General features: G+C 43.9%; 1 protein-coding gene across 4 annotated transcripts in view; it reads left to right on the top strand.

Annotated features, from left to right (window-relative positions):
* The window catches only part of LOC121539761 (estrogen-related receptor gamma), a 246,252-nt gene that overhangs the window by 152,593 nt on the left and 79,832 nt on the right, over positions 1-13,827 (top strand). For 2 of the 4 annotated variants that reach the window (XM_045207462.1, XM_045207461.1), the window contains exons 1-2: positions 1,608-1,887; positions 13,387-13,518. In XM_045207462.1, the coding sequence (XP_045063397.1) occupies positions 1,832-1,887; positions 13,387-13,518 (188 nt within the window). In that variant the 5' untranslated portion in view covers positions 1,608-1,831. Of the gene's footprint in view, positions 1-1,607; positions 1,892-13,386; positions 13,519-13,827 lie in introns of those variants that run through there. The other 2 variants (XM_045207463.1, XM_045207464.1) reach the window with 2 other exon arrangements.

Here is a 13,827-nt window from a genome sequence, read left to right as displayed (position 1 = left end):
CGAAGCCAGTTGAAACAGGGTTAAGCCTCATGTGTGTGTGTGGAGAACGGAGCCAGTTGAAACAGGGTTCAGCCTCCTGTGTGTGTGGAGCACGGATCCAGTTGAAACAGGGTTCAGCCTCCTGTGTGTGTGGAGCACGGAGCCAGTTGAAACAGAGTTCAGCCTCCTGTGTGTGTGTGGAGCATGGAGCCAGTTGAAACAGGGTTCAGCCTCCTGTGTGTGTGTGGAGCACGGAGCCAGTTGGAGACTATTCCTAAGCGGAACGCCAGCGCTCCTGAATTTTCTTAGCAGTGGGAATTGTGTTGTTCCGAGAAACGGGGATACAGTCCCCGCTGGGGTTGGGAAGGCAGGGAGTCGCTTACACACGCACGGAAAACATCCTGGACACAGCCAGTTCCAGGAAAACATGCCCCAATCATTCCTCAATCATTCCTCAATCATTCCACAACAAAGACATTCTGGAATCTGTGACTAGGAAACCTAATCCCTATTTTACTGCTGAGTGGTTATAGGGTTGTCCAATATTTGGCTCTTTTTTATGTAATTTCCTTTTGGATAGTGTGAAAGACACTGATATTCTATTGCATTATCAAACTAGCTGATGTAACATATCAGTGTTTCACCTATTGCTTGTGTGAGGCCAAGCTTTTATTTTTTGCATTCTAACTTAATTATACAATTTTACATAGCCAATAATTTTACCCTTTCTCCTTTGATCTCTTTATTTTTAAAAATATATATTGTCTCACTCTGTCCTACACAGGGCACATATGCAGAAATCAGAGGGTGTGCAAGCAGTCTGTTTAAACACATTACGGTCAGAGAGATTACTTCATTTTACTAATCTTCTCACTTACAGACAGACGGGCAGAGAATTAGAGAGCAATAGAGACAGACAGAGAGAAAAGGAAGAGAAAGAAAAATAAATAGATAAAATAAAAACAAGAAAGAAAGAAAGACAGAAAGAAAGAAAGGGACTGAGAAAATGACAGACATACCAATAAACAGATGGAACAGTGTATTTGCATGACAGGGCTTCATTCACAACGTTTGGTATCAACCCGGCCTGAGAGCCTTTATCTCTCCGCACAACAGAAAGAACTGATAACAACTGCCCTGAGAGAGAGACAGAGAGAGAGAATAAAGAGAGAGAATTAGAATGCACTGGTTCTTTAAATCCCCCTCTCCTCACCTCTCTCTCACACTCTCTCTCTTCACCGCTCACTCTCGTTATTCATCTGCCCCCTCCCGCCCTCTGTCTTATTCCTTGTGTCTCGCGCTCTCTCTCTCTCTCTCTTTGTCTGCCCTTCCTCTCCACCTGCTCGGCTCCTCTCTCTCTCTCTCTCTCTCTCTCTCTCTCTCTCTCTCTCTCTCTCTCTCTCTCTCTCTCTCTCTCTCTCTCTCTCTCTCTCTCTCTCTCTCTCTCTCTCTCTCTCTCTCTCTCTCTCTCCGTGAGCGAAGACCGAGCCATGCCTCTCTACCATTGGCCACCCGTCCACCAATGAGCAGCCCGGGCGGGCCAGAGGGACTACTTATGCAAATCCTTGCTTCATTATTCATGAGCTCCAATTGTGGCTTTAAGTCCTTGATTAGAAGAGTGCTAGAGCTTTTGGTCCCAACCGGCTGGCTGCTGTGCCTGTAGGCTTGTCACACGGAGGACCACTGTGTCTGATTGCAGTGCTCTGACAGGAACGGAGCAAGAGAGAGGAGAGAGAGAGAGAGAGGAGAGAGAGAGAGAAGAGAGAGAGGAGGACAGGAGAGGAGGAGGAGAACAGAAAAAAAACTTTGATTTATAGAGGAGGTTTGCTCACATTATGGTGGCAGTGCGCAGATGGATTCCGTAGAACTTTCCCTGCCCGAGTGTTACTCTCTACACTCTGAACAAGAGTAGGTAAATTTGACCTTTTTACTATTTATGTTTTTACCTCTTGTCATTGTGAATGCCTTTGACTGTGTGTGTGCCCGTGTGTGTATGTGTTTGTCAGAGTAAGAGTGTGTGAGTGTGTATTATTTTGTGTGGTACTATGCTGCAGAGGTGGCCGGTAGAATGTCAAGGTTGTTTCCACTTTCAGGTAGTGATGTGTTTGTGTGTTTGTATGTGTGTGTGTGTGTGTGTGTGTGTGCGTGTATGTCTGCATGTGTGTGTAACAGTGAGCGTGTGTCTGTCTACGGGTGGTCGGCTGCGGTGCAGAGAGGAGCTCTCACTCCGTGTGAGGAGCCGAATTTCTGCCTCTCCACCTGAGTAGGACACACACTCTGGCATGTCTGTCCTGGTACAGAGAGCCATAATGCTTTATGGTGCACTTTATAAAAGTGTGTATGTGTGTGGGGGGGGGGTGTTTCAGTCTTAGTTTATTAGGCAGGGTCAGTGTGTGTGAGGGCTGGGTGTCAGCCAGCCAGCAGATTGAAAGGGAGAACAGGACAGACAGAGAGAGAGAGAGAGGGAACGGAGGAGAGGAGAGGACAGAAGCGGCAGGAGGAGGAGGAGGAGGAGAGGAGGAGGAGGAGGAGGGGGAGAAAGTGCTGTTGAATCGGCGTGTGGGCCTGCCACGGCATTAGAGACAACACAGCGCGCTGCGCTGCTCCGCTCCGCACGGACACACAGACACTCACACTCACACACACATGCTCCTTTAGTGTTAAGGACAGCTTTAAAAATGCAGATTAACTGCTGGTGGAGAAAGCAAGCAGGCTGGGGAGGTGGAGAGAGCACTGTGTGTGTGTGTGTGTGTGTGTGTGTGTGTGTGTGTGTGTGTGTGTGTGTGTGTGTGTGTGTGTGTGTGCGCATGTGTGTGGAGTGTTTTATGTAAATACAGAATCAGGGACATCCATACCTCTCTGTCTATAGACACACAACACCCAGCACTGACCAACACCAGCACTTCCTCTAATATATATAGAAGGGTTTCTGTTAGCCCCTTTATGTTGTAATATTAAACAAATACATTTAAGGAGTTCCAGGAGGCAGAAAATGTCATATTTAATAATATCTAATATCTAAATCAAATAGAAGTCCTGGTTTTGGACACTCACACACTCCTCACTCTGTGTCATATCACTTGGCCTTAAGTAAAATAATAGAATAAAAGTGAATGGAATACCAAGAAAACAACAGTGCGACAGAGTGAAGAGGAGAGCTGGACAAGTTGACTTTCTAAAGGAAACCACGGCACTCTTAACCCCTGCCCTGGACTATGTCTGAATGCTGATAACGCTTCAGAAGTGGAGCCTCGCACGACAGCCCTCTTGCAGACTACACACATACACACACACACACAGAGACACACACACACACAGAGACACAGACACACACAGAGACACAGACACACACGGAGACTGGAGGTTACTTAAGTAGAGAGAAAGAAAGGGTAGATTGGTAATCTACATAGATATAAATAAAGATTTTATTAATGTGAAGGTACACAACCCAACCACTTCCTGTATGCCTGCCGTCTTTCTGTGTACGTGTGTGTTTGGACAGTGTGTTTTGTCATGTGGACAGGGTGGGTGTTAAATCATTGCTTTAGTTACACTTCTTCTCTTCAGAAACATTTTGTAAATATTCCAAATTATTTCTTTCTGAATGAGACAGATAAGGCCAGAAATGTAATTATTACTTAAGCATTTGGTGTATTTGAGAATTGACAGTGTTTGAGAATGCAGTGTATTTGAGAATTGACAGTGTTTGAGAATGCATTGTATTTGAGAATTGACAGTGTTTGAGAATGCAGTGTATTTGTGAATTTTTTAAGGCGAGTGTGTGAATTCATTGCAGTGTGTGACTGAGATACAGCGAGAGGAGTTTAGAAAGTGTTGTGGACATGTAGTCTGTAAGGAGACAGATTCAGGAGACAGTCTTTTCTCCTGTCTGTAGTGATGGGCTTTAGCCTGGGTTTTACCCTGTCTGTAGTGATGGGCTTTAGCCTGGGTTTTACCCTGTCTGTAGTGATGGGCTTTAGCCTGGGTTTTACCGTGTCTGTAGTGATGGGCTTTAGCCTGGGTTTTCCCCTGTCTCAGTGTCCTTAGTGATCCGGGGTTAGAGTCGCTGCTCATAGAGAAATGTCTGAATCCCTCCCTCAGTACCAGCTATAACCAGGATATACTCCGAGTCATTACGCACCTCTCTCACCACTCGCTCCTCACTCATCTGCTACATAGAAATTGATGAGTGGGATTCTAATTGATATATTAAGGATAATGATCATAATAATAACAAGTGCCGTTTTGCTGATTATCATAATTGTATTCCCTTCATGCCTGAACATACATTTAATTTGCATATCATTAAGGGTTTTTCTCCTCTTAGTTAAATGTATTTAGTGTGTTTGTTTTTGCTTGTTAATCGTAGAGGTCAAGGGGACGTTGAATGCAGATTGTCAGGACAGGTTTTCTATTGAAAGAATACAAAGCTGGTTTGAATGTCTTGAGCTGATTTTTTGACCTGTGAAGGTGTGTGTTGTGGATGGTGTGGTTTGTAGTTCGCTTCAGATGTGTTATTAGATATTATTGTATATCTATTTCCCGGATTAATAATGGTGCTATGTGATTTTTTAAATTATATTTTACCTAGAATTTAAATGTTAAAACAAATTGTATTTATTTGTGTCTTGTTTGTGGACTCAGTGCACTAAAACAAATGATTTTCAATGTTCAGAATATGATTAGGATTGTAGACTCATAGAAAACATTACATTTAATTTTTTTCATTCATTTCTAAATATGCTTAGTGAGAGAGAGCACACAGTGCATCCTGCTCTTGTTTATGTGTGTAAAATTGCTCTGCAGTTTTGCAGATATAGGACAGTGATATAAAATAGAAAAAGTATGCAGATTTAAAATGTGGGACATTTAAATAATATACATTCTAAGAAATGTCATTATTTTATTTTTAGATTTGATGGTGTTATTTATGCTTTTGAATTCTCTAGAATAAATGCGGTGTATTTAACATACTTGAAAATGTTTATTATAAGAATGGATAAAACAAATCAGAATATAATACTGTAACAGATCTATATTTTCTAAATGAATGGTTTCTAATGGAGAGCTCTGTCTGTGTCCAAGAGACAACCTGCTTTTTCTATACATCAAACCACATTCTGATATAACCAGCCAGGCTGGCCGGCAGGGGAAAAGTATGAGGATTTCTGGTTTTTCCTCTCCATCTCTCATTTTGTGGTTCTCTGTGTGGAAAAGAGGAAAGCACTGGAGGGTGGGATCAGGGGAATCAAGGGATATTGCGTAAATTAAAATCATTTTAATCTCCTTATAAAATAATTTACTTAATTCATCTGTCAAATCATGTCAATATGCAGCCTCAATATGTGCCGTGGCGATTTCTTCTCCCCAGTGTGTTTGAGTGTAATAATAATATGCCATTTAGCAGACGCTTTTATCCAAAGCGACTTACAGTCATGTGTGCATACATTTTTATGTATGGGTGTCCCGGGGATCGAACCCACTACCCTGGCGTTACAAGCTCCATGCTCTACCAATTGAGCTACAGAGGACAGAGGAGGGTACATGTGTGCATGTCTGTGTGCTCCTGTGTTTGTGTGTGTGTGTGTGCTCGTGTATCGTCCCTGTGTGTAGAGGTGTCGTATGATGTGTTTTTATGCGTCTGCGGGGCCCCGGCTGTTTGATGGCTGTCCCATTGTCTCCACACACACGGTGGCGGTGGCGGCCCCTCTTGTGCAGAGTGTGAGGCATTCCAAGGGTAATTAACTGTGGCTCAAAGAGAGAGCCTCCTGAGCAGACCCATTCACCCCTCAGAGACGGGAGGGAGGGGGAGCCTTTTGTTTGACAGGGGGGCAATAAGTGCTCCTACGGACGCGCACACACACACGTAAGATGCAATCACACACATTGACACACACTCAGTGACACACAGACACACACAAGCGCATGCCATAGCGGGCTAAAAGGATAGAGGAGGAGGAGGAGGAAGAGGAGGAGAAGGAGGAGGAAGAGGAGGAGAAGGAGGAGGAGGAGCAGGAGGAGGAGGAGGAGGAAGAAGGGGATGAGGAGGTGGAGGAGGTGGAGGAGGAGGAGGAGGCCTTGATGATGTGATTGTCAATTTATCTGATTTATGTTCAATCCATCAGGGTGTGTGTGACAAGGCTCTTTGTGTGTGTGTGTGTGTGTGTGTGCGTGTGTGTGTGTCTGTCTGTGCATGTGTGTCTGTGTGTGTGTCTGTGTGTGTGTGTGTGTGTGTGTGTGTGTGTGTGTGTGTGTGTGTGTGTGTATGTGTGTATGTGTGTCTGTGTGTGTGTGTGTGTGTGTGTGTGTGTGTGAGTGTGTGTGTCTGTGTGTGTGTGTGTGTGTGTGTGTGTGTGTGTGAGAGAGAGAGAGAGAGAGAGAGAGAGACGCTGGCTTTTATGAGGAGTTGAAAGAGCCTTAGGAGGGACAACACCACACACACACACACACACACACACACACATGGCCTCAACATTACGGAGGTACGCGTCACAATTAGCAATTACACCCCATGTCACTGTCGCTACAGAGGCTGAACGCTGAGAGAATTAGATGACCAGAAAGAGAGAGAGAGAGAAACGCTTCCACCTTTCAATTCAATTCCCCTCAACTACTCTCATCCCCCATCTCTCTTTCTCTCTCTCTCTCCACCCCTCTCTTCCCCCTTTGGATTCCCGTCCTCCGTCCCGTCTCTCCCTTCTTCTTTTCTAATCCTCCTCTAGAAAAAGAGAGACAGTGTGAATTGACAGGAGATCATTTATCATGTCATCTCCATGTTTTGTGCTTTTTTCGGCGAGAGTGGATGGGGTAGCATAGTAACTCTAAAAACAAGGTGTGTGTGTGTGTGTCTGTGTCTGTGTATGTGTGTGTGTGTGTGTGTGTGTGTGTGTGTGTGTGTGTAGGCTAGGGGAAGAGGGTTAAGTGCTAGGTCTGTTTTATCAAATAGGGCGGCCAGCTGGTTTGGCCAGGAGAGAGGGGCTCTGGTCGGAGGGAGCAGTGTGTGTGTCTGTGCGTGTGTGTGTGCGTGTGTGTGTGCGTGTGTGTGTGTGTGCGTGAGTGTGTGTGTGTGTGTGTAGGCTAGGGGAAGAGGGTTAAGTGCTAGGTCTGTTTTATCAAAAAGGGCGGCCAGCTGGTTTGGCCAGGAGAGAGGGGCTCTGGTCTGAGGAAGCATTGTGTGTGTGTGTGCGTGTGTGTGTTTGTGTGTGTGTGAGCTCTCTGCTCTCCTCTGCATGGTGTGGTCTTGTATAGAATGATTAAATTGTCATTGTCCTGCAGCAGAGAGAGAGGGGGGGGAGAAATGAATAGCGATGCAGCCTCCTGTCTGACAGTGAAATATTCCTCCTCTCATCCTCCCATCATGCTTCATGTGTGTGCCTGATGGGGAGAGAATGACAGGACCCCATCTCTCTCTTTCCTTCTCTCTCTCGCTCTCTCTCATTTCTCTCTCTCTCTCTCTCTCTCTCTCTCTCTCTCTCTCTCTCTCTTTTCCTTCTCTCTCTCGCTCTCTCTCATTTCTCTCTCTCTCTCTCTCTCTCTCATCTCTCTCTCTCTCATCTCTCTCTCATCTCTCTCTCTCATCTCTCTCTCATCTCTCTCCGCTCGGCATCGTTCCCCCTATTCCCCGTCTCTCTGTCTCCCTCGCTCTCTCCCTCCCTCTCTCTCTCCAGTTTAGCGTTGCGTTCAGTTGGAGCTATAGGGTAGATATGAGGACCCTCTTCTCCCATTGCTTTTTACCCCTCTTAAACTTTGGTTTGGCAATGTTACAATATCACAGCAAATCTAGTCTGAAATGGACAGTGTGTATGTTTTGGGGTTTGTTAAAAAAATTAAGTACAAATGGGAACCTATTTGAAAATACTTAGAATGAAGTATATATTGATTTCAGTTGTTATTTTTGGGATGGAAACATGTTTAGTAGTTAAGTCCAGTAAACAGTGTTAAAAGAAATAGGAAGTAGTCTTTAAAAAATTAATAAAAAGCAGTTTATTTATTGAGTAAATTGTTTTAATTTCCTACTAAATGATCAATTACGGTTGCAATAGAAAACAATTTAATTTAATTTAATTCATTTGATTTTCCTCATATTAGATTTATTTTCTCCAGCTATAAATGCATCTCTGTGCATCACTGTTGTTTTATTGAGTTTTATTTGCAATGAGAGTATCGCGAGGAGCAATCTGCTAGGTTTATCTTGCGCAGTATGTATGAATGGACAGACAGACAAACAGATACGCAGGCATAAACGCTGACAAACAAACTGGTGTAAGGTGTACGTTTGTTGTATATGTGTGCTGTGTATGTGTGTGTATATGTTGTGTGTGTATGTATGTGTGTGAATGTGTTGTGGTTGCGGTTAAAGAGCAGTGCTGTCCAGGTTCCGGTTGTGTTGTCACTTAGCTCTGCTTGACCACACCGGCTGCTCTATGGAGCTGTGTGGGCGTTTGGTCTGGTTCTGTGCCCCGGCCGTGCCCCCAGTCTTCTCCTGTCATTCCTACTTCCTAATCACAACAACAGCAACTCTGAATTAAGTACTTGGATAAATATTTATTGTATTTTCAGTAACCAACACATTTTTTTTATTTTTTTATATATATGCATTTTTTTATTAGTTATTTTAGAATTTTAGAAGAACAGTATTTGACTTTTTTATCGACTCAAAGTAGTGTTGTTTTGGAGAATGTTTTTACTCTGATTAGAGATTTGTTTTAATCTGCGTAAGATTATACCTGACTGCAAGAATATTCCCTCATCACCGCAGACTATAGCACAGTTTACAGGCTAAATGTAGTTTTAGGTGAAAAGAAACCCAGAAACCCAGTTGGTAGGCAATAGTGTTTGTGTTCTTAAAGGGTTTCTCTACACTCTGATCTTTGAACCCCCTCACCCCCTGTTTAGAATGCGTTCCTTTAGAAAACTTCCCCCCTCTCCCCTCCTCTTCCCCCATCTCCTCCACTCCCGAATCTCCTCCTCTCCCCCTCCTCTCCACTATCTCCCCCATCTCCTCCCCTCCTGTTCCCCATTGCCTCATCAACAAGCTCTCACAGTCTCACTGCCGAATTAGACGTTCATCCACGTTCTCCAAACGTCAAATTTCAAAGTTTCACAAACGTCAAATTACGAAGTCAACGGTTAAGTTTAGGCACTCATTCCTCTGGGTGAGTCACTACTTTCCTCTGGGTGAGTCATTACTTTCCTCTGGGTGAGTCACTACTTTCCTCTGGGTGAGTCACTACTTTCCTCTGGGTGTGTCACTACTTTCCTCTGGGTGTGTCACTACTTTCCTCTGGGTGTGGCACTACTTTCCTCGGGGTGTGTCACTACTTTCCTCTGGGTGAGTCACTACTTTCCTCTGGGTGAGTCACTACTTTCCTCTGGGTGTGTCACTACTTTCCTCTGGGTGAGTCACTACTTGCCTCTGGGTGAGTCACTACTTTCCTCTGGGTGAGTCATTACTTTCCTCTGGGTGAGTCACTACTTTCCTCTGGGTGAGTCACTACTTTCCTCTGGGTGTGTCACTACTTTCCTCTGGGTGTGTCACTACTTTCCTCTGGGTGTGGCACTACTTTCCTCGGGGTGTGTCACTACTTTCCTCTGGGTGAGTCACTACTTTCCTCTGGGTGAGTCACTACTTTCCTCTGGGTGTGTCACTACTTTCCTCTGGGTGAGTCACTACTTGCCTCTGGGTGAGTCACTACTTTCCTCTGGATGAGTCACTACTTTTCTCTGGTGTGTGTGCGTGCGTGTGTCAGGGCAGAGGGGAGGAGGACAGGGGGAGGCCGGTGGGGGTGGTGGCATTTGTGCTCCTCAGGGCTCCTGCTTCTACATTAGGAAGAATGGCACCTGTCTCATCAATCACAGCTTCACCATCACACACACACACACACATACCCTCACACACGCATGCACGTGCGCGCACACATGCACAGTCACGGTCCTTCCATTCACAGATGGACCAGCAACACTTGAGTGAGTCATTAAGCAACAGCAAGGCATGGACACACACACACAGGTACTTGGCGTAATTTTGCTCAATGTCCTGTGTGCTAATCAGTGTGTGTGTGTGTGCGTGTGTATGCTCCTTACACCTTCTGACAGTAGCGTGAAATAGGTTCATGTAGAACCCTATAGGTTAATGCTCTTTCACAAATGCCCCCTCAGTTCGTCTCTCTCTTCTCTTCTTTCTGTCCCCCTCTTTTTCTCTCTCTCCTCCCCTCCTGTTCTATCCTACTCTCCTCTCCTCCCCTCCTGTTCTATCCTACTCTCCTCTCCTCCCATCCTGTTCTATCCTACTCTCCTCTCCTCCCATCCTGTTCTATCCTACTCTCCTCTCCTCCCATCCAATCCCCTTGCCTTTTATATACTGTACATTCCTTTACGTGCAAAATTAGTCCATTATTTTTCATTGTCCAATTATGGTTTTGAAGCAGAGATATATTCTTACAAGTTAGGGTTTTATTTTTAAAAGCAGGAAATATTACAACAATACATTATACGTTAATGTATCAAAATTCTGACTCTCTTCTTTACTTCTGCATCACTGTAAGCCTACAGTACATATCTTGTTAGCATTGGTTTATACAGCCTGGTTCTAGACTTGGTTAGTACCTGACATACTCCTCCTGAGGGTCCACACCTCCCCCTCTTCCACCCCTCCATTTTATCACATACTTTTGTTGTCTTCCTCTCCTCTCTCTGGACTCTGAGAGTGCTGAGATGGCAGTCGTGTTCTCTCTCTCTCTCTCTCTCTCTCTCTCTCTCTCTCTCTCTCTCTCTCTCTCTCTCTCTCTCTCTCTCTCTCTCTCTCTCTAGTGGTATGGTAGTGTTGTATGTATAGGGGTCAGGTCTGTCTTTCTAAGTGCTGTGTGTCTTCACTGGGTCCTGTGTTTCACAGCCCTCTCTCACTATGTAGCACTAAGGGAGTAATGGTTGAATTAATGAATGGATAGGCTGCAACAATGGTCAACACTCTCAGTTAAGTTGTTGTTACGTGGGAGAGATATTTGTACTAATTAGTAGTTTAATGTTAACTCGTGCGCATGGTGAAGTGTGAATGTATTGTGTGTACGTTTTTGTGTGTACGTTTGTGTTTGTTGCAAATGTTTACATTTAATTAGACTGTATTTTGTATTGCATGCTGCTAACTGAAGGTAATATTGTCTTTTTAGCCTTCAATTTAATTTGACCAACGCATTTAAGTTCATTTGTTTTCAGTAACATTTATTATTAGTATATATTTTGTTTATCTGAAATTTGTATTGAAGTAAAAATATATTTAGTATAAAATAATGCAGCAGTTATTTAGTGACTTTTGTGTAATTCTCATCCTAAAAGTACAAGATATGCAGTATGTCTCCTAACGCTGCTGGTCTGCTGTATATATTGTAAACTAAACCCTCTCCAAAGTAATGGTCTTTCTCCCCAAATAACCCTTTATATTTTATGAAGGTAAGGTTTAAAAATCAATCAGATTATCACACCATAAAGCGCAATGTAATAAAGCAATGGTGTGCTAATCCCGCTGCGCGCCGTTGGTATTTTAGCATTTTTGTTAATGTAAGTGAATACGTAGCGCGCGGCGGGCACTGTATTGAGCTGAGCCCCTACAGTAGATAGAATGCTGAGATGGGGCTTGTCCGTAGCTGTGTGTTGGAGCCGGCCGTGTCTGCAGAACCATATCGATTCATCCTGTTCACTCAACTGGAACTAAAGGCAACATATTACACGCACAGGCCTTTTTCTACTAAACCCTGCCGGCCTGTCCAGCCACACACACACACACACACACACACACACACACACACACACACACACACACACACACACACACACACACACACACACACACACACACACACACACACACACACACACACATACACACATACACACACACACACACACACACACATACACACACTCACACACACACACACACACACACTACCATCAGGACTGAGTGTTCTCTCTCTGTACATGCACGCACGCACACATGCACACACGTACAGGCTTGTACACATGGACACACGCATACATACATGCATGCAGGCACGGATTTACACACACACAGTGTTCCGGTGTGTCTCAAACCCAAAGTTTCTTCCTTCATAACAATTATTATAATATATGTGTATTATAATATGGAATAAATGTGTTGTTTGCCTGAATAACAGAAGACAGAATGAAAGAAGGAAAGAGAGGAATCTGGAGAGAAAAAGAGAGAGATAAAGTATTACCATTAGCCTTTTATAAACATTTCACAGATTTGCTCCCCAAATTTAGATTTGGGTTTTTTATTTTCAATTACAGTGATTTTAGCTCTATCTATTTTAACAGTGAGTTTTAAGACATTTCTTTTATAGTGGAATGTCTAAATTAGACCCTCTATTTTTTCACTTTATAATATAAAGGTACTCTTATTATTAGTCTAGGGATCTTTCCCCTGGTTTTCTCATTTAATGTAAAGCACCTGGCAATTTCGATACATAGACACACACACACACACACACAGTTTCCCCCCAGTGGCGTCACACCGTCCCGACTGTCCTTACTTTTCCACACTTTATTATTTTTAATTTTTTCATTTTCAGACGATGATTCTGATTCCATTGCCGGGGGTGACCTTATCACCCTGGAGACAGCTCCTCCCCTGACGCAGAGGTGGGATTTGATTGACAGCTAACAGTCCCTCCCCCTTCCTTGCTTTTTATCCCGAGACCATTAATACCCGTACCGTATTATAACTGTCCAGGAAGGCTTTTATTAAAGTCTCACGCACCCATCTCCCAAGTAACACTGCAGCCGTTAAACATTTACCATAAACAGCCTCTGCTGTGCATGCGGCCTGTCACAGATGTTGGTAAACGTTACCGTACTCAAGGCCATTAAAAGTGTTTGTAAGCACTGTCTGTCGTTGTCGCATATAGGCCCCATGATGTGCATACTGTATATACAAGTCCTGTCGGTTTCTCTCTCTGTCTGTCTGTCTGTCTGTCTGTCTGTAATATCCTGAGTCTCTAGTCTGTCTAAGGAAGCATCAGTAAGACCTTTTCCATCATTTAGTATGTACAGTTTTCTAAATGCCTGTGCTGCATCAACGGTACATCGTTAATGTAAAAAAGTAGCAATCATCTAACAATAACCCATGTAATGAAATACATTTCTGAAATATGCCCCTCATGCTGAAGTTACATCCGCTTTGAAGAAAGTGTTTTTATAAGTGATGTGGTACAGGTTAACTGTATGTGTTCTCCCTAGAATCTTCAGGCTTCCTGTTTGACAATACTCTCAATATGTACAGGCTGACTGTCTGTTAAACTAAAGTGTCAGGCCTGCTGTCTCTGTGTTCGCCTCTCCAGACTGCTGGCCTCCTATCTGACCCCCTGTTCCCTGTGATTCTCTGTGTTGTAGAATGAACGTATCAAAGGCCCAGGTTAATAGTGAAGATAAGTACGGCAAATGCGGCAGCGCGTGGAGAATGCAACAGACTTACGACCTCGACGCCACTCACATGCGGGACGCACATGCACTTTATAACCCAAGGTAAGAGAGGAAACATGCTCACACACACTCACTCACACACACACTACATCAAAAGCCAATTCAAAGTACTGTTGTCTCAATGTCGTAGTTTGTGTGTAACGATAAAAGGTGTTGTTTTTGTTAGTGTGTGTGTGTGTGTGTGTGTGTGTGTGTGTGTGTGTGTGTGTGTGTGTTTGTGTGTGTCATGTCATGTAGGCCTACATGTAAGTGTGTTTTCGTCATACCTGTGTGTGTGTGTGTGTGTGTGTGTGATTGAGTGATATTTAAGTTTGTATCTTTTTCTTCGCCGTATTTTACCATTCATCCGCG

Source organism: Coregonus clupeaformis, chromosome 25 (genome assembly GCF_020615455.1).
Source record: "Coregonus clupeaformis isolate EN_2021a chromosome 25, ASM2061545v1, whole genome shotgun sequence".
NCBI classification, from domain to species: domain Eukaryota; kingdom Metazoa; phylum Chordata; class Actinopteri; order Salmoniformes; family Salmonidae; genus Coregonus; species Coregonus clupeaformis.
Note: the sequence above shows the minus strand (reverse complement) of the source record. Positions and strands in the feature narration are given on the sequence as shown.